The 24,863-nt window shown below is 31.2% G+C and overlaps 2 protein-coding genes across 6 annotated transcripts in view; one reads left to right on the forward strand and one right to left on the reverse strand.

Moving 5' to 3' along the window:
- The window catches only part of LOC113522903 (uncharacterized), a 141,909-nt gene that overhangs the window by 101,782 nt on the left and 15,264 nt on the right, over positions 1-24,863 (reverse strand). The window contains exon 1 of one of the 5 annotated variants that reach the window (XM_052898670.1): positions 8,203-8,892. The exons of the other annotated variants lie outside the window; for them this stretch is intronic. Coding sequence (XP_052754630.1) covers positions 8,203-8,236 — 34 coding nt within the window. The 5' untranslated portion in view covers positions 8,237-8,892. Of the gene's footprint in view, positions 1-8,202; positions 8,893-24,863 lie in introns of those variants that run through there. 5 annotated transcript variants of the gene reach the window in all.
- Positions 10,241-13,887, forward strand: LOC128201500 (uncharacterized). The gene is made up of 2 exons (XM_052898672.1): positions 10,241-11,225; positions 11,749-13,887. The coding sequence occupies exon 2, from the start codon at positions 11,754-11,756 to the stop codon at positions 13,623-13,625; it is 1,872 nt and encodes a 623-aa protein (XP_052754632.1). The 5' UTR covers positions 10,241-11,225; positions 11,749-11,753; the 3' UTR covers positions 13,626-13,887.

The following is a 24,863-nucleotide window of genomic DNA, read 5'->3' on the forward strand; positions in this document are numbered from 1 at the left end:
TTAACCGTTACCCTAGTTTTAATTATCTTTTTCGATTATATTTTTATACCCAAATGTTCACCTGTATATTCTCTAGTTATTGACATAATTTGTTTGTGTAATTTCGCAATATTTATCAAGAAAAAAAGGAAGAAATTAAATTGTGGCTTGGCTTGACAACTTGGAAGAGGGTGAGTCATGCGCCTCGAAGATTGTTAATATTACCATATAAGGTCATTAAGCAAACACTCGCCGACCAAATTGATGAATCATATCTATTAATAACTATGCAAAAGTGAAAACAAGGTATCATAGCGAAGTTTCAGACGGCAACGCATCGAACATTGTTGTGCACAGTACAAGTGGATGAATTGAATCAAAAAATTTTTCATAAAACAAATCCTCATATTTACCCTCATATTTTTATTTTTATTTTTTTTTTACTACCTACTGTTTTTTTTTTTATTTAATTTTATTTTGTATCTATTGTATCTATTGGACGAAGGATAGTGGATTAAAAGGAAAAATGACTTCAAAATCTACTACAAGTGGTCAAAAACTGCCAGAGCCAATAAATTGCTATAAATGCAAAAGTTCTGTTAATATAAAGAACTCATTATTGTGTGCATTATGTAATAAGAGATACGATTTTGATTGTGCTGGCTACTCAGAAAAATTATACCGCATATTGGATAACGAATCCAGGAAAAACTGGATTTGCAAATCATGTGGAAAAGACCAAAAGACTACACATACTGAACAACCTCATGTCACAACAAGGAAAAAGCAATTATTAGTAGACAAACTCTCGAGCCTTACAAACAATGCTAACAAAAAATTGTGTACAGAAGAATCACCTGAAAAAATATGTGCCAGTGGTATACTAGACTCTCATATACTTACCGAGAATGATACTTTTGACGGATCGATTTTCTCTCCAAATAAACTCTCAAAAAGCTTGGATGGTACCATAACAGAGACAGGTGCACTTCAAGATGAAATGAAAGAAACGATAATGCAATTATCATCCCAGCTAGAAAGCACGCAAAACGAGTTAGATAACATCATAATCGAAAATAACGATCTCCATAGACAAATTAAAAAACTAACTACTGAAAATAAAGTACTTAAATCACTATGTCATCCATCCTCAGCCGAATTGCAAAATAGCTGTAGTGCAACGAAAGAGAAAAGATATTCGGAGCTCTTTCACTCTACGTTCTCTACACCGTCGTCCCCAATCATTGCGACAAAAGCAGACCGTAATTTGACAAATATGCAGCATAAAATTACAGACTTGCAACAGCAACTACAGGACGCATTAAAGGAGATTACAAAGCTTACAAAACAAATAGATAATCTCAAGAATAAATTACATGCATCGAAATCAAACATGAACACCCGTTCCATCACGTCGGATGTACCAAAACCTGAATCCAAGAGAAATATATTTATATATGGAACTCAGCAATGTACTGGATTAGCTTCTACTATCATACGTTCGAGAGAGACGACCACCTATGAAAAATATGAAGTTACCGCGGAAACGAAACCAAATGCACTGAGTCGGGAGGTAGTGAAGAACTGTAGAAATATGAAATTGAATAATAATGACAAACTTATACTATGTGTGGGCGAAAATGACTATAATATGCAGGCTGTTTTAATGCAATTACGTTTCTTATTGAATAAGTTTAATAATAATCAGGTTATTATATTAAGTGTGATAAATAATAATAAATTAGACTTAAAGAAAATTAATGATAATATCAGTATGTTATGTAATCAATACAAAAACTGCAATTTTGTAAACTGTAATTATTCTAAATTATCTGACATTTGTAAATCAATTAATTATATCATTGACTGTAGTGACTATGACAACAAATATTTAAATCTAACCAAACTTAAAAAAAATATTATGAGTAACAAATCAAATAATTTAAAGAAAACTGCTTACATTTGTCACAGACGGGGAACAATTCCATATTATTTTCAAAAGAAAAATGACATTGTAGAGGTAAACAGAGACAAAAGTTGTGAAAACTGTACTATAAAAACAGCAATTGCAAAAATAGGTACAATTCCGTATTATTTCCCCTTAATAAAAGAAAAATGTTTTCGTAAATAAAAATGTAAATGTAAAATTACCAAATAATAGTTTTCGAATTATACACCAAAATATTGCTAGTGCTCTATCAAAACAAGAGTTGTTGGAATTGACATTATTAGAGTTAAAAGAAATAAATAAAATTCCAGATGTAATATGTCTATCAGAAACGTTCTTAAAAAAAGGATATGAAAATTATTTAAAAATAAAAAATTATGAAATAGGAAGCAGTTTTTGTAGGGATAAACAAAGAGGTGGAACATGCATTTTGGTTAAAAAAGGATTAGTTTTTAAGGAATTAATAAACGTAAAAAACCATGCTGCAGAAAATATATTTGAAGTCTGTGGATTGGAACTTCCTTTACTCAAGTTAATAATAATTTGTGTATATAGAACACCTCAATCTGACCCAAGCCTCTTTATTGATAAATTAGATAATCTACTGCATGATTTGAATAAATTACATGACAACTCAAAACTTGTCGTAACAGGCGATTTTAACATAAATACTTTGAAAAAGGAAAGCTTACAAATGACTTATATGATTTAACGTATAATTATAACCTAAAAATTCATATTGACATCCCGACACGTAAATCGTCTTGTATAGACCATATTCTGAGCAACGTACCAGATGCTACTGCTTCAGTATTGCCACTTTATCTCTCTGATCATGACACTGCACAATTGTTATGTTTTCCGGTAGACTGCAAACCGTTAAATAATGCAACATATTTTATCTACAAGAGAGATTATAACTCAGACAATATTAGAAAATTTAAAGAATGCTTACATAGTCTCTCCTGGTCAGATCTTTATGGTGAAACAGATCTTAATAAAGCATTCAGTATGTTTCATGATCTTTTTTGTTTGATATATTATCTCTGTTTTCCTAAAAATAAAATAAAGGTGAATAATGTTATTAAAAACAAACATAATTGGATAAGTCGAGGTTTAAAAAAAAGTTGCAAATATAAACGGACATTACGGTACAAATTCTATAGATGTAAAAACAATTATAATAAAAATAAGTATACTACATATACTAATATTTTAAAAAAATGTATCTTTAGCTCAAAGAAAATTGCAAATATAAAATACATTAAGAAAAATGATAATAAATGCAAAGCGACATGGACTGTTATAAAAAATGAAATCACAAATACAAATATAAAAAAAGGTATAGAAACTATTAAAATTGGTGATACAGTAATAACAAATCCTATAAAAATAGCAACTGCATTTAATGACCAGTATATTGATCACATAAGCAGCACAAAAAGCAATAACATAAATAGTAGTTACCCTAAAAATTCAAGAAATAACTCTATGTTTCTTAAACCAATGACAGAAAATGAGGTTAGAGTGGAAATTCTGACATTAAAAAATACTAACTCCGAAGGTTATGATGAAATTAATACAAAAATAATAAAAGCATGCACAGATGAATTGGTTGGGATCTTAACACACCTAATTAACTTATCGTTTTCAAGTGGAACTTTTCCAGATTCTTTAAAATTTTCAATTGTAAAGCCAATATTTAAAAGCGGTAAAATGAATGATATTAACAATTATCGTCCGATTACGTTAATTCCGATTTTATCCAAAATATTTGAAAAATGTATGTATAAGAGGCTAATAGAGTTCAGTAATAAATATGATATTATTAGCAAAGACCAATATGGCTTCCAAAAACGGAAATCAACAACATTAGCCATTTATTCCCTTATAAAAATAATAATGACTAATGTCAATAATAACAATTGGACCACAGGATTATTTTTTGACGTATCAAAGGCATTTGATTCTGTTTCACATGACCTTTTATTAAAAAAATTAGAAAATAATGGAGTTAGGGGGCCAGCTCTTCAGTGGATAAAATCTTACTTATCGCACAGGCAACAACGTGTTGTATGTAATAAAATAGACAAAAATAATAATATGACATCGTACTCATCTGAATATAGATTTAATAAATATGGAGTACCGCAAGGAAGTGTGTTAGGCCCAATATTATTTTTATTTTATATAAATGACATTACAAATATATTTGACCATAAATGTATCTTATTTGCAGACGATATTTCTATCATTGTGATTACTGATAGGAAAAATAATACTATTATGAATCATGAGAATCAAATTAACAATACAATTGACAAAATAATAAAATGGACAAGTCTTAATAATTTACGAATTAATTTTAATAAATCTAAATATATGCAATTCAATAAATCTATTAATAATACGAGTTTGAAATTAAAAGTTGCGAACATCGAAGAAGTGCTGCAAACAAAATTTTTAGGAATCAACATAGACCAAAATTTAGATTGGAAGTCTCATATCGCATACATTTCTAAAAGGATTAATACTTTCGTATACGCTCTTAAACGACTTAAAAACGTAACAAATATTAAAACAGCAATCACAACGTATAATGCATATATACAATCAATACTACGATATGGACTCATAATGTGGGGCAATAGTACGGAAAAAGATAGAGCATTTCTTGCCCAAAAAAAATGTATTAGAGCATTGTATGGTCTTTCACCTCGCGAATCGTGTAAGCCGGTATTTAGGAAGCTTGGTTTGTTACCACTACCGTCTCTATATATTTATGAAATTAGTATGTTTGTACACAGCAATAAATATTTGTTTAAGAAAGCTACTGATATATATCCACGGAATCGACGTAATCCAAATAGACTCGTGCTGGATGACATTCCTCGTCTAGCTAAATATGAAAAAAGTTGTTTAGCTATGTGTGTAAAAGTATATAATAAAATACCGACTGAATTAAAATTGTTAAATGTGAATTTATTTAAAAAGAGATTGTATACTTGGCTGAATATAAATAGTTTTTATGATGTAAAAGACTTTTTAAACAAAAAACAAAATGTTAATCGTTAACCTTAAATGTATTTTTGCATGCTATCACCTTGTTAGCTAAGCACGAATGTTCTTTGACAAATGTAACATCTTTAACTTTACCGTGTTTAAGCAAATAAAGATTATTATTATTATTATTATTATTAAAAACTCTGGCACAGTTTATGTACAACATTTCAAATTTTTTAATTCATTAGATTTCATGGTAGTATTTTTATTATCCCGTTTTGTAACAGTTAATAAAGGCTATTGTGTTTTTGTTAATATTGCTTATAGTAAATAAAAAGAATCCAAAAGTATCTGGTGAAATGAGTTTATCTTAATGACTGAATAAATAGACAATATTACACTCTGTAATAAAGTAATACGCTGAGATGTTTATGTACATCATTACGTCATATCAGTTAATTTTTATTTGGACTTGTCTGACTCATTAGCAGATATATTTAAAATTTATTGTGCTTAATACGGACCTTGTTTTAGTTATGGACAGTAAAGATACAGTTCAAAATTTGTGCAATCATTACCAAAAATATAATCATGAGAATAATCATAGATAAATAATGTATCCGTACACACTCCTTATAAAAATAACTTTATAAAAAGATAACCAAGTTTCAATAAAATTGTCATAGACACACTCTTTAAATTAAATTAGCAACAAATAGAAATATAAAATATATTTTTTTTATTTGTATTAGCAGACTGTCTATAGTCGATTGTATTGAGACTATTGATATAATTATACTGTACTTAGTAATATCACAAATAATATATTACTATATAATACTAAAGAGCTCTGTACACTGTTTTAATAAATTTTCTATGCTATAAATATAATAACGATTAGATTAGAAAATCAAAATGCGATGGAAACCACATCAGTAGTCAGTCAGCAAGTGCAGTAAACTCGATATGGTTATTCATGACTCCTTTAAATTGCAAACAATGCCATTTTTGAGTGCCACCCAACGAGCAAGTGGCACGCAGCGTAAAAAAATGCTCTCAAAACATTATTCATTGTTTTCTTATGCAGAAAGTAAGGAAATAAACGTTTGACCGTCATGCTTGTTTCTTTTGCACCTATCAATCATTGGCTTTTTAAAATGCTTCGTAATAAAAAAATATAACTAGGTACACATAGAGTATACAATCGTAAATAATATTGAATAAATACGAATGACAAAGGACAATACGAATGTCATCGTTAATCAATTGTAATATAAAATTTTAATTTTATTCTTATTTCAACCTTTGATGACATAATTTTAGTTTATTGCGTCCGTGGTCAGTCAAAAATTATTTTTTATTATTTGTTTTAAAGTAAACAATAAATTTATATATAATTATTATAGCTGAATATGTGACGGCCCGTTGCCTCTGTCATTCGGGATCCCACGATTGTATTTTTAGGTACACACAATTCATTATGAACGTATTGAAAATAATATATTTTTAACAATACCTAAGAGTAATTAAAAAAACAATAGATTCAGTTATAAAGAAAAATAATACGAGAGAACACGTTGGGAAACAAAATTTCGCTTCTTATCCAATTTATAACATAGTTTTTTTTTTTTTCATTTATCAATAACCAGTACAAGAATTTATGCACAGACAAGTAGAGAATCTCAATCTTTATGAAGTCGAAGAAGAACATCCTAAATTACCTAAATTATTTTCAGACCAAGCTGAAAACAATGAAATAACTACCTAACCATGCAGTATAAAACGTTAAAATTAAACAGTTATTAGAAATACTACTGTGAAAAGCAGATAACGCGGGCATTGTCGCGTAGCTAGTTTATACTCCTACATAAATTAATTTAAGAAAATACATTAGATTTCAATTTTTTTTAAGTCAGTTATAAATGAAATCGTAACTTTGTCTATTTTTATTGACGACCTCGTTTATCTAGACAGCCTCGGTAAATAAATTGACACTTAGATTTCACTGTTTTGTTGCAACAAAAAGTTTGTTACACAGGAAGAATTTGGTCGGATGGCTAATCAAGTAGAAAAAAGGATTCATATAATAGTTACAATATTTATATTAATGAGTATATCTGTTATATTTGTTTTGGTGTTTTCTATGTATTATAACCAAATTATTATATTATGTATTTATAAACAAAAGTTCAAATAAGTATTTCTATCAGTTCACTAGTACTCATAGTAGAATACATAAATACATTTCATACCAGAGGGAGACTTTGTACAAAAGTCGATTGCTTGGGTACCTCTGTCCCATTCGTGTTTCAACCGTGAAGCAGTTGTGTTTGCATGGCTGTGTTTCGGTTTGAAAGGTAGAATATGGCGTTAATTTACTGGGTACAGAGGAATAAAACCTGAGTCCTCAGGAATAGCAACGCATGGGGGGTATCATGGGCGAAACAGTATACTCTGTTATGTCCATGGTACTGCTCATATCTATAGGCGACGGTTACCACTTTTCATCAGGTGTGCCGTCAGCTTGTTTGCCATTCTAAGTTGTATAAAAAAATAAAATAAAAAAAAAGAAGCTCAACTCAGTTTGGGACTGGACGACTGTGTCAAAAATGTCCAATGATAAATAAAAAATTAATAACGTCTTCAGCACACACACAGAGGTACAATCACAACACAAACACAATTTATTTTATATATCCATACAACTGTATTAGGTACTAGGCTGGACTATTGTGGACTTACCGAATTCAAAATTCAACGCGTCCATAATTTCTGAATATACAACGAACATATATATCAATATATATGTAAATGTGTATCTAACGCCATACAGAGTAAACGAATCGAGTTTACATTTGTTATCGGTGTGGCTCTTATCAGATAGATAGTCAGAAAATAAATACATTTGTATTGACCAGGACTCAACCCTAACTGTAATTGGACATTGAGAATTAAACTACGACTGAACTAATTTTTGAATCGCATTCGTAAATCATTAGACGATATAAATAACGCTCCTTTTTAGTAAAATAATAAAAAAAATGTTTTTTTATTTATAATTTAATACTGAATGTATATATAAATTATATTGAATACAATCGTTAAAATGTTTAATTTAATATAACGTCAATAAACCGATGTAGTTCCCCTAAACGTTACTATATAATAACATATACTATACGATTAAACATAGTTTAGAAGTTAATACACGTAGTATACTAATTTGTCCTTGCATTACTCCAATAAATTCCAATCGTCTGACAACTACTTACCTCTGACCCGCCTCCCTGATGTCGCACAACTCATCACAAGATCACCACATTCTCACAACTTTCCCCTATCGTTTGCGTCGTATTTTCCGTTTGTGCAACATATTATTATTTCGATACCGACCAGGTTCATCGCGCGTTCGTCTCATATAAGTGACTCGGGAAACTAAAGTGATGTGAATCACTTTGGGTCTATTAATATGCGTGCCAAGTAGCCATATGTCAAGAGCAAGGCTCAACCGGCTGTCTCTGTGTGGTGATTTGTCTACAGCGTCACTAATGGTCTGTTATGTAAATTGTTTGTAACACGGTATCGTTGGAATGCGTTGTTGGGCGGACGGGATATCACTCGTGTGTAAGCATAATCGTAATATTAAAAGCTATATTTGATGTTTAAACTAAGGAAGCTGTAATTTCCCCTGTCCGTTCACTTGTGCTAAGGTAAGTTTAGATTACGACGCTTAAGGAGCTTTGTCAGTGTGCGCAATTATACGCAGTGTCTCTGTGTGTGTGCCCGAGTGTCTCTAATTGTGACGTTTACTGAGACAAAATAATCAGTGTCGTATCAGCTGCCGTGTGAATGAGTCGTGTCCATTGACTGCGTATATGTATTTTACGTTAGTATATATACATAATGGTATGTATTTAGAGCTTTCATATGTCAACCTTTTTTTATAATCTTTAGAATGGCAAATAAGCTGAAAAAATATTAAAAAAAAATATAATTATACGTTCTTAAAATAAATTTTATGTAGATATTAGAAAACAAAAGGGACTCTTTTTTAAGTTATTGGCAAAGAGGTGACCTTACACATGCCTTTTCTTTTAACCGTTTTACATTTGCAATATCCGTGCTGACAAATCACTAACCGTTGTGTGAACAGCTCGAATACAAATGCAGGAGATATGGGAGCAAACAATTGTTAGTAATTGGTTGCTAGCAATATACCCAGGAATTAGGTTGACATCTACGCGGAAGCCATTGTGTTTAATTCATAGTGAATTCACCCGACTTCATCCTGTCTTACCATTATATAAATGTTGATAAATGAAACCCCTTTACATATATCATACAATGCAAACAACAAAATTTTGTATATCATATCAAAATATTATAAAATTATAACACTTGTAACTTAAATGAAAGCGTAAAAACTTGAGACCAAACTAAGTAAATAACCTACAAATTTATTATTACGCTTTGTGTACCGTTAGCGAAATGTAATTGCCTCCAAGCATTTAGAAAAACAGTATTCTTAAAAAAAAAAACTTTACTCTTGTCTATCATTACCCACTGGTTACACGCTAGCGTATTACGATAGCAGGTGGAGTGGGTATTTTTTAATGGATGATAATGGAATGGTAACTCCTGCGTTATTGGTATACACTGGCGGGACACCAGTGAGGGATGATAGGTGAGGATGAAGCAGATCAGTTAGTCCACCGTGACGAATCTAACAATAAATCAATCACGATTACAGATGGGCAAAGCACCGGGTTTAAACCCGGTGCTTTGGTAAAAACCCAATAAACACCCATAAACTCCCATAATCACCCAAAAAAATAGGTTTTTACGTATTTTTTTGAAAATATGTAAGTAATACCAATAAATTATTTTTATAAATTGTATTGATCAATTCTACAATATTAAATAAAACGTTAACTAATAATATTTCAGGAAATTTTAAAAATCTATATATAATAAAATGAAAGTAATTAATTTTCAGTGTTTTCATGTTGCAGTTGATCAACATGTTGGCCTTTTGCTTCCCGTAGATACTTTAAAATTTCTTCATAACACCTCGTTCGCACACATGGCCGTATATATTTAAATTCTTGAGCCACTAACAGTCCGAAATACTCATTTCTTTTATCCTCTTCTCCATAAATTAAGCATTTAGAACAGTTTGTTTCTTCTTTCAGTAAATTTTCTTTTACTTTATCCTCGTTTTTTTCTTTGTTGCGACGACGCTGGGTAAATCATCTGGACACTGGGTCTCACTATCGCCAAATATATTTGGAGATCGGCTTCGGCTACGGCTTGGCAGACATTTTTTTCTTTCTACAATTTTAAATTAAATTTATTAGAATAAATGCTTCGAACACACGCGATCTAAGTACCTTTTGTGTTTATTATACCTTACCTACCTAGGTATAAAAAGAGTACTTACGTAGATTTTCTTTTATTAACTGTTTTATACGAAGATCTTGATCTCTCAAATTAGCATCCATTTTACTTCCAGTGATTATCAACTAAATTAATAATCCACAAAGTATTAAATAACGTTTTTATGAAATATTTAGCACAAAAACAATACCCTTTAAATATCGATCGTCAGTAACTGTGGCTGACTTACCTATATTCTAGCAAGCAGGACTGCCAGATGTGAAGGGGAAATCCCCAATAAATTGTTGCATGTGACTGATGATGTGAGCATGTTCGTTTCATAATAAAAATGTTGCCAGGTAACCAAAAAGTCGTATGTTTTTGTGCGAATTACGATCATAATCTTTACGATCGTACATTAAAAAATAGACAAATAATAGTATGAGTACGATTTAAATCGTATATCTGTCAACCCTGCTAGCAAGACAGCGACAAAATCACGTTGCATAACAATGTAGCCCAAGCTTATATCTTATGAAATATACGGAAGAGATACGGACTTAGAAAAAACAGAAATGTTGTTCTTTGTGGAAGTCATTGATGAAATTCTATGTATTTTAGCCCGCAAACTTTCTTCAAACAAAAACAGCGCCATCTAGTATCGAGTTCTGTAATTATCTCTTTGTTTATGGATTTGAAGTAAGACCGCCACGCATGCAATACATTATGACTGGGGATTCCCCTATTCGTCGACGCTGAATATGAGGCGACGACAATCACTGTCAAACGTGTTCACTATTACTCTGACTCTGGTAACGTGACTTCCTGGTAACGTGTTAGGTAGGAAAAGCAGTAAAAAAGTGCATATTAAGGGAGCAGATTTGAAATAATATTTATACTTAACAAGAAATAATTAAAGGTAAGTGGATTTTTGAATGATACAATTATATCATGATCACTTAACAATTTTAACTTAAAATTAGATGTATTATTACAAGCTTTTATTTAGCTTGCGTTATGTAAATAAAAGTATGTAGGTATGTTCGTATGTTGATGCAATTATCCTCAATCCTCAACCGACTGGGATAAAATTTTCCATACACGTTTATTTTGGATGATAGTGCATAGTTAGCTGAGAGTCGTCATTGGATAATAATGGTGGATAGCCTAAGATGTGTACTAGATATTTATTTTTAACATAATATGCGTAAGTACCTAATCGAATTAAAGAAGTTGCTGAGAAAAATACAGAACAATACGATAATAAACTAGCGTCTGCGTTTAATCCTCCGAGGAGATGTAATTTTACAAAGGTTTTTTGTATTTATTTTATTATTTTTTTAATAAATTTATTGTAAATAACAAGAAATAATCATTGTAAAAAAATAGGCACTCTATTGTTGAATTTTCGTCAGACCAACTAATCATCGTTCATTTTTTAGGTTCAATGGGGAGACCTAAAGATTTACGCATATGGGAGCACTACCGTACTTTACCAAACAAGTCTGTTTCTTGCAAGCTTTGTAATAAGGTCTACAAATTCAGTAATGCTGCCAAAATGCTTCAACATCTTATCACTTGTCCAAAATCTCCAGAAACATTAAAAGACTCTATGAAACTTATAAAAGATAGCTCGTCCAAAACCAAAATGTCTGGACTGTCAGAGATAGAGACAAATGATTCTTTTATAAGCCCCTCGTCGTCTGCTAACACTACAATAAATGCTGAGTTTCAAGACACCGATGATCATATAAAAACAGAATTAGCGAGAGCTATATTTGTAACAGGGACGCCATTATCGATGGTGCAACATCCTTTATGGATACAATTTTTCGAAAAATTGCAACCAAAATTTAAAATACCTTCACGTAAAGCTTTAGCGACAAAATACTTAGATAAAATATATAGAGAAATGCGTTTTGAGTTAAATGAGGAACTAAATGCTTGTAGTTACTTACACCTTCAGTGCGATGGCTGGTCTAATTTAAGAAATGAAGGAATAATAAACTTTCTTATATCAAAACCTCAACCTGCATACGTTAAAAGTTTGAATACAGAAAGTAATCCTCACACTAGTGAATACCTTAGCCAAGAAGTTGAAAAAGTAATGAAAGTGTATGGAGCAAATAAGTTTCTTGTACTTATTGGCGATAACGCTAGAAATATACAAAAGGCATTCGAATTAACAAAACTCAAATATCCACATGTTGTTCCTCTCGGTTGCTGTGCACATATCCTTAACTTGTTGTGCCAAGATATTGTAAAGATACAAGAAGTAACTGTGTTTATTATGCAAGCCATAAATATAATAAAAACTGTTAAAAGGAGTCAACGATTAAGTTCCTTGTTGATAAAATCAAGGCAGGGTGAAGATTCTACACAAACACTAAAATTGCCTTGTGCTACAAGATGGGGAAGTCATGTTACTTCGTTAAAAAGTTTGAAAGCAAATAAGATAGCTTTGCAAATATTAACAGTTAGAGAAGATGTGGTAATTTCAAGAGATATTAAAGATTTAATTCTAAGTGATGATTTCTGGACGAAGACAGGGGAATGTATAAGTATTTTGGAACCAGTCACTGAAAGCATATTTTACTTAGAGAGCGACCAGAATCGTTTGCATCGCACATACATTACATTTAGAGATGTACAAGCTAAGATACGTTTTGCATTAAATGAGATTTCGACATTGAGCGAAGAAAGCAAACAGCAGATTCTAACATCAGTATCTTCAAGATGCAATATGGCAATGAGGCCAATACATTTTGCAGCATATATTCTAGACCCCAGGACTCTAGGAGTCGAACTTACTCAAGAGGAAGAACTTAAGGGTATGGAGTTTATCTACAATTTAAGCCAACACTTAAGTTTGTCAAATGTAATGGCAGATTTGGCGTGTTATAAAGCTAAAGAAAACTTTTGGGCCAGAGGATTTGTATGGAGCTCATTAGATAGCATTGAGCCCCTAATATGGTGGAAAGGTATTTGTGGTTCCACTGAGTTAAGCAAAGTAGCGATTCGTATTCTATCAGCTCCCTGTACTTCGGCAGCCACTGAGCGTTCCTTTAGTATCCAAGGCTACATACATAATAACAAAAGAAATCGACTTACAACTGAAAGAACTGAAAAAATTTCATTCATTTGTTATAACTGGAATCTTAAACATAAAGCTGAATGCGAGGACATTCAGTTTAATGAAGAAAATACCTTAGAAGCTTTCATTGAGCAAGTAAATGAACATAACAGTTTAGACGAAATAGAGCCTATCGAACCTATACAATTCATCGCTTGTAATAACTCTGAATCTGACAGTGATTGACTGTAGTTTTACATTTTACTTTCATCTCTTTCTTAATAAACTCAAAATCAAATTAAAAGTTTTTTATTCTGTAGGCTGCATAATAATATTGTCTATGTCCAGTATAGTGGACGTCTTGCGGCTGAGATGACGATGATGAAGTACAAAATCATAAACACCCAAAAATTTGGGTGTTTATGGGGTTTAAACCCAATAAACCCAAAACACCCGGTTTTTACCCACCAGACTTTAAACCCACCCAGGTGGATTGCCCATCTCTAATCACGATGGTTTCCAGGAATCACGAGGAGGTCGACCCGACAGGGTATATTGCTAGCAATGGGGCTACTAATCCCCATTACTAATATACTATTCGCCCTATTAACAAATTATTGTTTCTACAATAGTATAGGGGGGGGGGGGGCGGATTTAGATTAGAAATGTGAACTGCTAGTCTAATTGCTAGCAATATTCCTATCAGATCGACCTCCATGTAGTCCACCTGGAAATCATTGAACTGAATTTCAAGTGTATTCATCACAATGGGCTAACTGCCTTTTCATTCTCACCTATCATCCTTTATTGGTATATATAAAACCAACAGAAACCAAAACAATAAGTTTTAGATTTTTTTTTTGTTTGCATTTTCCTTCCTGCATCAAACAAAAACTAGTGCACGAAATTGGATGCAGTTATCACAGTTGCATTCCTGGAGTTCTAACTTAAAAACTGATATTTGTTTCATCTTGATACGTATCTAAAAGTAATCTATGTTATTGTTTTACTTACTTACTTCTGAAATCTACACGTACGTATTAGCAGGTAAAAGGCTAGATATGTATATTTTTAATTTCCTTGTTATGATTGATTATAAATTAGTAATAAGTAATCATAATCAAATTAATTTTAAATAATTAAAGATTGTGTCCTATAAAAAAACAGTCTTCAATTGTGACAAAACCAGTTATTTTGATCTAAAAACTACACTATTGAACCGATTCTTATAAAATTTCTATAAAACCAATCTGTAAGTATGGCCATTCGGATAAAAAAAGAATTTTTCAAATCGGTTTAGATTTGGTGGAGTTACAACAAATATAAAAAAGACACAACAAAATTGAAAACCTCCTTTATTCTGAAGTTAGTTAAAAACGAATGTTGTAATAGATAAATATGTAAAATACTTTTAAAGTGTGAAGTAATATTTCTACGTTAAACTTGAATATTCATACAAATTATGTTAAGTAATATTTACTAGCATACACAATCCGTGTGAACCTGTGAGATTGCTGATTGTTTATCAAATTAGAAACACCTTGATCTGGTGTTGGCGTTAAGCATAATAAATAAATACAGTAATAGCATAATGCACGCACAGCTATATAAAAATTAAAGAAGATGTGATTTTAAATTCGTATATTTATGTTTTCACGATCAAAGTTGTTGATTTTGCGTAGAAAAATATATTTGCTTGTATCTTTGTCAAAGACAGCCAATTTGGAATTACTGTTGACCAATTTCTTTTTATATATTATGCTATAATAGCGTATATACACAAAAATACCTTGGCATTTATGAATGAGACATATCGACCACTTGCTTTGAATATTTAAAAAAAAAAGGACTAGGTATACACGTACACAAAAAGACAAGGAGGCTGATTTTGGCTTAAATTTTATATATTTATTTAAACTTTATTGACCAATAAAATGTGGTACAGAAGGCGGACCTAATTCTCTACTAGTAAACCTTTAGCATGCGCTGAGATACTCGATGGTGGTTTAAAAAAATTAAATTAAGTATTCATATTTTAATATAAATAATTAAGGTATATGATGGTAATTAAATTTATTAAAAAAATAAATATAGAAATTTAAAATAGTTCATATTGGTTCTTATAATAAAGATTTTGCTGTGATATTAAATTGAAATATTAATTTTAGAGAAAGGTTTAGACAATTGGCACCTCAGAAGCGAAGAAGACTCCATTGCTGTAGGCCACGAACCATAAAACATAACCATAAATTACCTATTAATAAATCTAGTGTCGACAAAGAGAGAAAGTTGGTGTAAAGTAGTCAATGCCATAGAGGTAACGAGCCAAAGAATTCCGTCTACTTCACTAGCGGTATATTATGGAAATGACTTTCCTATAATTTGTTTAATTAAGAACCATCCAAAAATATTGGAACATATACAAATGCCGGAAAACAAGTTAAATATTCAACTACATATTTTTTATAATAATAATGAATAGCTGAACAAAACATATTAACGAGTCTTTATTCTTAAAACATTTATATATTATTTTTTACCTATACATTTAAAAAATCAAACTGCGGTTGCCAGCTTGCCTGCTAAGCGTGATATTTACTGGCAAAATCCCAATGGTAATCTGCCATAAGGAATGATCCCGTTCCTTATGGCAGTCTATGGGGGAGACCTATGTTCAGTAGTGAACACATTATGCCCGCAAGCTGTTGTAGCCACTCAGCTTAAGCTGCAGCGTTGATTTTCAGTGGGGCCACCATTCGAAAGGTAGCACTCGAGACATAAAACGAAATCTATAATATTCTGTTAACTGTACCTTATAGAGTTGTAAATATAATAATGTACTTTTTATTAAATAACATATACGATACAACAAAGTACAATAAAGATAAATAAAGTAATTATGTACAGTCATGTTATGGCACCTGCTTGTTCTAATTATGTCATCGTCATCATCATCATCATTATATCAGCCGTTCACTGTCTTTTGCTGAACATAGGCCTCCCCCTATTGAGGAGTTCTACCAGTAGTTGCCACGCTTGACAGGTGGATATGCAACCGCAGTTAGGTTCTGGTGATGTTTAAAGAAAAACGCTACTGCCCATCCCTCAACTAGTCGTCTCTTACGACACCGACGGAAAGAAAGTGGTAGTTCGTTCGATGCCGGGACACACACGGTGAATTCTTATTATAGTTGTGTACTAATTATAGGCTTACGGTATCGGATTCCATACACGATTCACATCAAATTTGTATAAAAAAAACTTATAAATATATGGTAAGTATATAATTAATGAGGTAACTTAGAGATCCCTTTGATTAATGTTCAGAAAAAATTTAAATTTGATAATTATTAAAAAAAATATAACAAAGGCTTTACAGTTTCCAATTTTCTATCTTTTTTTTATCTTTATGTGCAAGGTATATATTATATAGCTATTTTGGATATACAATAAGAATTTAAGTTTGAAACTTTCAAATGCTGACGGTCAAATTAAGCTAATTTATAAATTTATGATGTAATTCGTTGAGAACATGACCCTATCTTCCCACACAGAAACTATTTAAGGTAACAGAGCACCGTCGTTATCATTTTAAAGATATTAATATTAAGATTTTTATATTCTTAAGAAACAAAAAATAGACAATTTGTTTAAACTTCTTTTTAAATGTATAACCAATAAATTATCTGTATGGTACAGTACAACATTGTCACATACGTCGTTTACAACCAACTTCAAAAAGAAAGAGGCACTCAAGTAGTTTCCTTTTATATAATACTAGCAATTCGGCCCGGCTTCGCCGAATCCGACAGATATTTCGAAAATAATATATAGCCTATCTTACTCGTTGATAATGTAGCTTTTTATAAGTGAAAGAATTTTTAAAATCGGTTAAGTAATTTTTAAGTTTATCCATTAATAACAATCAAATTTTTTATTTATTTTTCTATACTTTATTGTACAAACTAGTAATATATAACAAATAAGTCAGAGGTAAGCAAACAAAAGGTAACAAAGGTGGTCCTAACTCTAAAAGAATTCTCTTCCAGCAAACTTAAAGTGAAAAGGAGCATACTGTCAACGGGTAGAGCAGTGTAGAATATTGTGACAATTTTCAAACAAGAAGATATAGACAAACTTAAGTTTATATATAACTATTTATATTATATACACGTAAATATATACCTACACATACATACACATATATATAGGTATACATACATACAAATAAATATATTTTCATAAAGAAGCATCTTTATTTTTTATATTAGAATTCTTTATAGTGTGTATTTTGGTATAAACGTGAAGGTAAGGCGTGAATTTACTGGGTACAGAGGAATAATACCTAAGTCCTCAGGAATGGCAACGTATGGGCGAAACATGATACTCTGTTATGTCCATGGAACTGCTCATGTCTATAGGTGACGGTTACCACTTTCCATCAGGTGGGCCATCAGCTTGTTTGCCATTCTAAGTTGTATAAAAAAACGTATTTTAATCATAATAATGTGTACTATACTGTAATAATATATAAACATACGGGTATAATATTACTGTACTATCGTTAAACGTGCGCATTTCTTATATAATAGCCACGTTGTTATGATAACTTCAATATATATTTAACCAGAATGTTTAGCTTATGAAACATTCAGCATTTTGTATGAGTCAAACGTTTGTTTACATTTGTTATAATACCTACATAACGAAGTTTCTGAAAATAAAATATATGTAGTACATAGTAATAGTAGTGAGGCAATCTCAATCTATAACAATCCTATACTAAATGATGTCAAATATGTTCCAAGCCGTTTAGACAAATGACAAACCATTGCATCGATGAAATCGATATTGCTAGCGGGTCTATGACATACGAGTAGAATGACATAACAACGTCCGATGTTTTATCTCATGAATTTGCCGATGGATATCGATTCCATCAATGGGTTTGCTTGTCTGCTGTCTACTGTCTGCGGGGCCAGAAAAGAAAGTCAATGTATGCAGGTGGCTCTATGTGGGAATCCATATGTCTTCCTTCATAAATTGTGAATCATGTAATCGGTGGCCATTACACTGCTGAAGATAGCTTCAACAGTGTACAATTAATAGCCGAAACGACGATGACAAAAAATTTATAGAATAAAAAAAGTAAAATTCAATCTGGAGGCGAGGGAACAAATTCCTAGAGCAATAGAAAATTATCCTTAAAAAGGGAGGCAATAATTCGTTCGTAATTCGTAATTGCCCGGAAAAACAATGTTGCTACATTCGCACAAATTTTTCTTAATAAGAGCAATAAAGAAAAGTGGAAGAAAAATAACAAGATTTTGTTTTCTTTTATTGCGAACAATGGTAGTCAATTCATTACTATTCACACATTTCATTTGCTAAAAGCTAATAGCGTTGTATTGAGACCGTTCAACACTTCCGCAGACTTGCTAATTTACCCGTAGTATATAGGGCATACAGATCTTGTTAGATCTTACCGAACAACAAAGGTACACCCACGTGTGTAATTATTCGAAAGTAGGTCGCCATGGCAACGATTACTGAAGGTACGAACGGTTACGGACCGTTTACTAAACCATTAGAAAATCGTAAATGCCCGCTAAAAGCGTTTTGGAGCCGTTGAGCGAATGCAACTTTTGAAATTCGTTGAATTCAAACGCGGAACGGAACGCAATTGCCAATAAAAATAAGCCATAACATACCATAGTGTAAAATTAGCAAGGAATTTTGTGCTATATATTATTTTAGTTAACATATAAATATTGCTGTTTAAATATAAACTAAAATAATAATTTGTAAATTTTAGAAATATAAACGTCAGTTTTTATAATATTTACCTACCATATATGCATCATAATAATTTAGAATTAACTGAAAACAAAATAGCATTAAGGATTCTCAAGTATTAAGAACAATATCTACATTTTAATTCTACAAAGACCATCAAATTGGGCCAAATGATAAAAAAGAAAGACCGAATAATTTTTGCCCATAGATTGAGGTTAGAACCTGCAGTTTTTCCCCATACATTAACTATTAAAATTTAGATCACAGAATAGAAAATTCTTAATCAACATGTTAAATACCTTAAGTTCTTAATCAAAATAATTATCTTCTGTCTCTATTGTAAACAGTTTCTAAATACAACAGCATTGCAAATAGTGGTTTATGACGTAATACGAAATTGTAAATGCCTCGCGGACATAGGTATTCTCTAAAACGCGAAAAATTGCCGTTAAATTGCTCGTCACGGCTAATATTAATTTTGTTTGCAATAGTTTGCATAGCTAAACGGTGAAAAATACTCGTAGTTCTATTGAAACTTGTTGTTCTAAGAAAAAGCATTGATTGTGGCTTTCTTTGCTTTGTTGACACGTGAAACTTTGTTTAGTGTGCAGACACGTTTGAATAGTAATCTATTAACAGGTTCTTCTACGCTAGTTAATGTATTCAAATCCAAAGAATGTTCAGACTAAACTCAGTCTTTGAATTCAATCAAATAGTTATGTTACATACATATATACAATATGTAAAAATGTAAGTAACTAGAAATATAATATGGATAAATAAACGAAAACTCTTGTCCTCTAAGGTTGATATCTAAAACAGAAAAAATACAATTATTATTTTAAAATACCGTGTATTTTATTATTTTGTTATTAAAATTATTTATATTACTAATTTAAAAAAAAAGTCGAGAAGCAAAGAATTCGTTCAAATTATAAAAAGCATTTTCAAGTAACCATTTTTTAATAATAATTTGAATTTATTATTAGGTATTTGTTATTATTATAGATAGCCGTGTGGTCCCGGCATAGGATAGGTCAGCCTTTCCTTTCCCGTGGGTGTCGTAAAAAGCGACTAAAAGAGGGCGAGGGATGGGCAGCAGCGTCCCTCTTAAACATCTCTTAAGCCTGACTGCGGTTGCCAATCCGCCTGCCAAGCGTGGCAACTACTGGCAGAACCCCCAAGGGGAAGGCTTATGTTCAGCAGTATATATACATAGCGACCAAGGAAACTTATTAGTCAAGGGATGGGCAGCAGCGTCCCTATTAAAACATCGCTAAAAACTCAACAACGGATGCTAATTTAGGCCAGCGCCAAGCGTGTCAATTACTAGCAAATCTCCCCTTATGGGGAGGCCTATGTTCAGCAGTGGATAGTTAACGACTGATATGATATACCTAATGATGTAAAATAAGATACCGGCTACAACGAAATAATTACATAAAAGTCTTCAGTTCTTTATTCAGTTTTTGTTTGGGCAACTTGAATGCAGTTTGCATGGTTTCCTCAATCTATTTTATATCCTTGAAAAACTTAGATGTTGTCGCTTCGGGTCAGTGACTTCATTACGTAATACTGATGTTTTTATGACATCGTTTAGTTAGATCATACATTAGGCCACGTCTACTATGTTTTAAACGTCTGCTAAGTATATTCTTGCAATTATGACTAATAACTATTTCTCTATAAGTCCCAAATTTGGCTCCATATGGAGTACTGCTGGGCGGCTGCTACACTTTTAGACGGGAGACACCAACTTGAACCCTTCGACTCAGTGCAACAATGTGCTATGAGAATTTTTGATGATCCCAAGCTAACAAGTGGTATCGAACTATTAGGTCTTAAGAAAGATTTTGCCTCACTCTGCCGTGTTCTACCGCTTGTACAATGAACTATACTCAAAGTAATTTTTAACATGATATCCACGGTCACTTTCTACCATCGTATATCTCGCCACCGACAGGGATAATATGGGGAAATATGTATACATTAAATATTTTTTTTTGATGTCTTTAAAGAAATAACGACGTGATTCTTAATGAGGAGTACTAGTTTAAAAACTAGTTAAATGTATTGAAAACAACAAAAGCTAATTTAAATTAATTTAAGGATGAAGCAATTAGTGTAATTTTACTACTACGAGTACAATAGGAAACGTAGATCTTACAAGTGTGTTTCTCATAGAAAACTTCTGTCACTTTTTGTGCGGTGAGATAGGTAATAAAAATTATCTGCGACTAGATTCTTACTGTTTCGTTCGCGCAAAACCGTTATCTTCCGTTCCCGTGGGATATTATATGAGTCATGGATAAGGTAACTCTCTATTTGTTAAAAAAATAATTATAAATGATTCAGAAGTTCAAGACCTAACAAACAAATTTTAACTCTTTCTTTATATCGTCATATATCTTTTTTTATATTATTATACAGCATTCTTCATGAAAACATCATAATATCTATCTTAACTTATTTTTTTTTTTTTTCTTCTATTCTTATTCATAAAAACTAATTTGAAAGAAGGTGATTTAAATAAAAAAAATTTCACATGGTTATATTTTTTCCGTGTCTATGTTACATAACATTTTCGCTGCCTAAACTTTACTTAAATTTTCTAAACTCTACTTGATATATTTTTTTTTTAATCAAAGTTTTAATTTCGTTCCATATTATAATTTTGTCACAAGTCATAGGTTTTTGTAAAGCAAAATATAAAATATTACTAATATAATAAAATTGTAACTAAACGATGTCTATACATGGAACATATTTAAAAAGTATTAATATGAGGAATTGTAATAAGATCAATAATTGTCAAATATTTTTTTAATTTTTATTGCGGTTTCCGCTATTGTTTTTAAAAGTCTAACTTAAAATCTGGTGTATATTTTATCTTGATGGCGTAATAAGAAGTAGCCTATTTAATTAGTTTTGCAACTTCTGAAACATACGCGTGCGAAGTAGCGGACAAAATACTAGTTAACATATATATAAAATTAAAATATTAAAACCAGATTATTTAGATTGTTTGCATTTTTACATACGAAATCATTGTTATAATGATAAGATAATGGGAATATTTCTTAAGTGATAAGGTGTTACTTGTAATAGATAGAAATTACCTTTGTTACTTACTTACTTAGATGATTGTATTTATATTATATATATATATATATATATATATATATATATATATATATATATATATATATATATATATATATATATATATATATATATATATATATAATATTTATTCACCACAATGGCACTTCATTTTATAAAATAGAATAAATATAGACTGTCATTGGAAGCGAACAGAATTCGTAAAACCTTGTATTACGGTGTTCTAGCCCTCACACTCTCGACCCCTGACTATACAAAGAACAGGTAAATAAACCATAATATAAAAAGTAATTATAAAAGTAAAAAAATCCTTATTTAATTTAATAAAAATGACAATAATCGTACCACACGTCCGAATGCCTTAGAGATCCGAGCGTATATATATTCTTAATATATTGCCAGATAATTTTTCCGTTACATTCCGTCATATCATCACTTTGGTATAAACGTTTTGATTACTCAGTTTGTACTTAAGAGACTAAACTGTAGACACAAAATTGTGACATGTCTCGTATTGCGGTTTTCATTAAAATTTCGCAAATATGAACAAATATATTTTTACTACTAGTATACGAGTAGTATTATATTATCTGTGGTTTTACTATCTGTTTATTTTTGACTGAGCTGTTGCTGTGCAACAAACTCACTTTCACATTTATAATTTTAGTAAGGATTGGGATCTGAGAATATGACCGCTCTTAAATAATGAGTAGGTATATAAAAAAACTTCGAATCGCGTCGACTTGAGTTTCTGTATTATTGAAAAAAAAAAAAATTACAAGCACAAAACTCGAAATATCATTATTTATAAGCCTATTAAAAATGTATTCAAACAATCCAATTTTCAAGTGGACCCCAATTTTTACCTAAAAATCGACTTATCGTACTACACAGATATCATTATATCAAGTCTCACCATAAAAGTTAGACAAAAACGACCTCGCTGTCGTGTAACCTTAGTTAAACAATTGAAGACTGGGACAAAACGCCTAATAAATTACGTACAATACTAATGACTCATGAAGTATTTGACTTACACACATGTGACCTTCCTTAGGTCGCCGTCACTGGCACACTACACAGCTATAACTTACTGGAACATCTCAAGTAGTCACATTAGATTTACATCTCAAGTAATTACATTAGATATATTTGTAATATAAGCTAAACTATTTGTGTGCCGCGTGAATCCAGCATAAAATAAGCGACAACTATCTTTCCCATAGGTGTCGTAAGAGGCGACTAAGGAAACAATGGTCGAGAAATGGACAGCAGCGTCCATCTTTAAACATCACCAAAGCCTAACTGCGGTTGCTAACCCACCTGCCAAAGGTGGCAACTACTGGCAAAACCCGCCCGTTATGGAGGACGCCTATGTTCAGCAATGGACAGCTGATATGATAAGGATTGCTGTGATTGTTTCAAGTTAATTTACAATCTGTATGTTAAAAACTTATACAATTAAATAGTCATACGATTTGAACAATAAAATACAATATACAAATTTGCTAACCATATACATTTATAATTACTAGATTTTTTTTTTTTTTTTTTATTTTCTAGTAGCTTCATCAAACTCAGAACTGTCAAGAGTTAAATTTTGAAACTAATACTATTTAAAGATTTTCAAACACAGGGTTAGCATTTTAAAAAATATTTTTACCGATTATATTATTCTCCGCCGATTTCAATAATTCTTTTTGAAATTATTTTTTTTTTATATTGCAATGCAGATATATGCACATTAAATATGTTACATACATATTCCGTGAGTATAATTCAAGTCAATATGCACTATAAAAAATATAAAAAAAACTTGATTTTTATCACTAATTTTCTTCATCTTTACACCAAGTTTCTTACCAAGTAGGCAGAGAGACCAGAGTGCCAGCGTTCGTTATGTACTTTTCTTGCTTTATCTACATTCATAACATCTCATATTATACATGCACAGCGGTTCCAATGACCTTTGATCTTGATTCTTCTCTCAGATAGAACACGGTCTATCGGATTATTTATTTGTGTTATTTATTTTTCTTATCTATTTCAACCGTTCATAGATAAAACATAAAATGACAATAATCCATTGCACTTCAGAACATAACGCTATCAATAAAATACACGTAAGTAGGTTAGTACATATTTGACATAGCACACAAAATAGAGATAACGTCAGGGCCATGGTATTCTCACAAAATATGTAAATTTTTAACCATCATAAATGTGAATGTCAATTAGTTTGTTATCTTTTCCAGTTTTACAGTGCAACCGATAATTATAAAATTTGGTATACGCTTAGTATTTGAAATGTAAAATGACTTAGGCTACTTCTCATTTCGGTCACGTAAATCAAACTGCAGGCACTTCTAATACTTATATGTATAAAAAAGTTATACTGGAATCGTCATAATTATACATCAGTAGTTCTTTATTGTTGAAATCCTCTTCTATAGAAAGTCTAAACAACGTCTAATATAAATAGATTTTGTGTATGTTGTTGTAAACAACAACAACCTACATTTACTCCGCAAAAAAAACAGCAACTTCAATCGTGACAAAACACAC

The sequence above is a fragment of the Galleria mellonella genome, unplaced genomic scaffold, assembly GCF_026898425.1.
Source record: "Galleria mellonella isolate WM207_F2 unplaced genomic scaffold, CSIRO_AGI_GalMel_v1 utg515, whole genome shotgun sequence".
NCBI lineage: Eukaryota > Metazoa > Arthropoda > Insecta > Lepidoptera > Pyralidae > Galleria > Galleria mellonella.

Bases quoted from the DNA above. Each gene is read 5' to 3' on its own strand.
- LOC128201500 (XM_052898672.1), top strand. From the start codon at position 11,754: ATGGGGAGACCTAAAGATTTACGCATATGGGAGCACTACCGTACTTTA.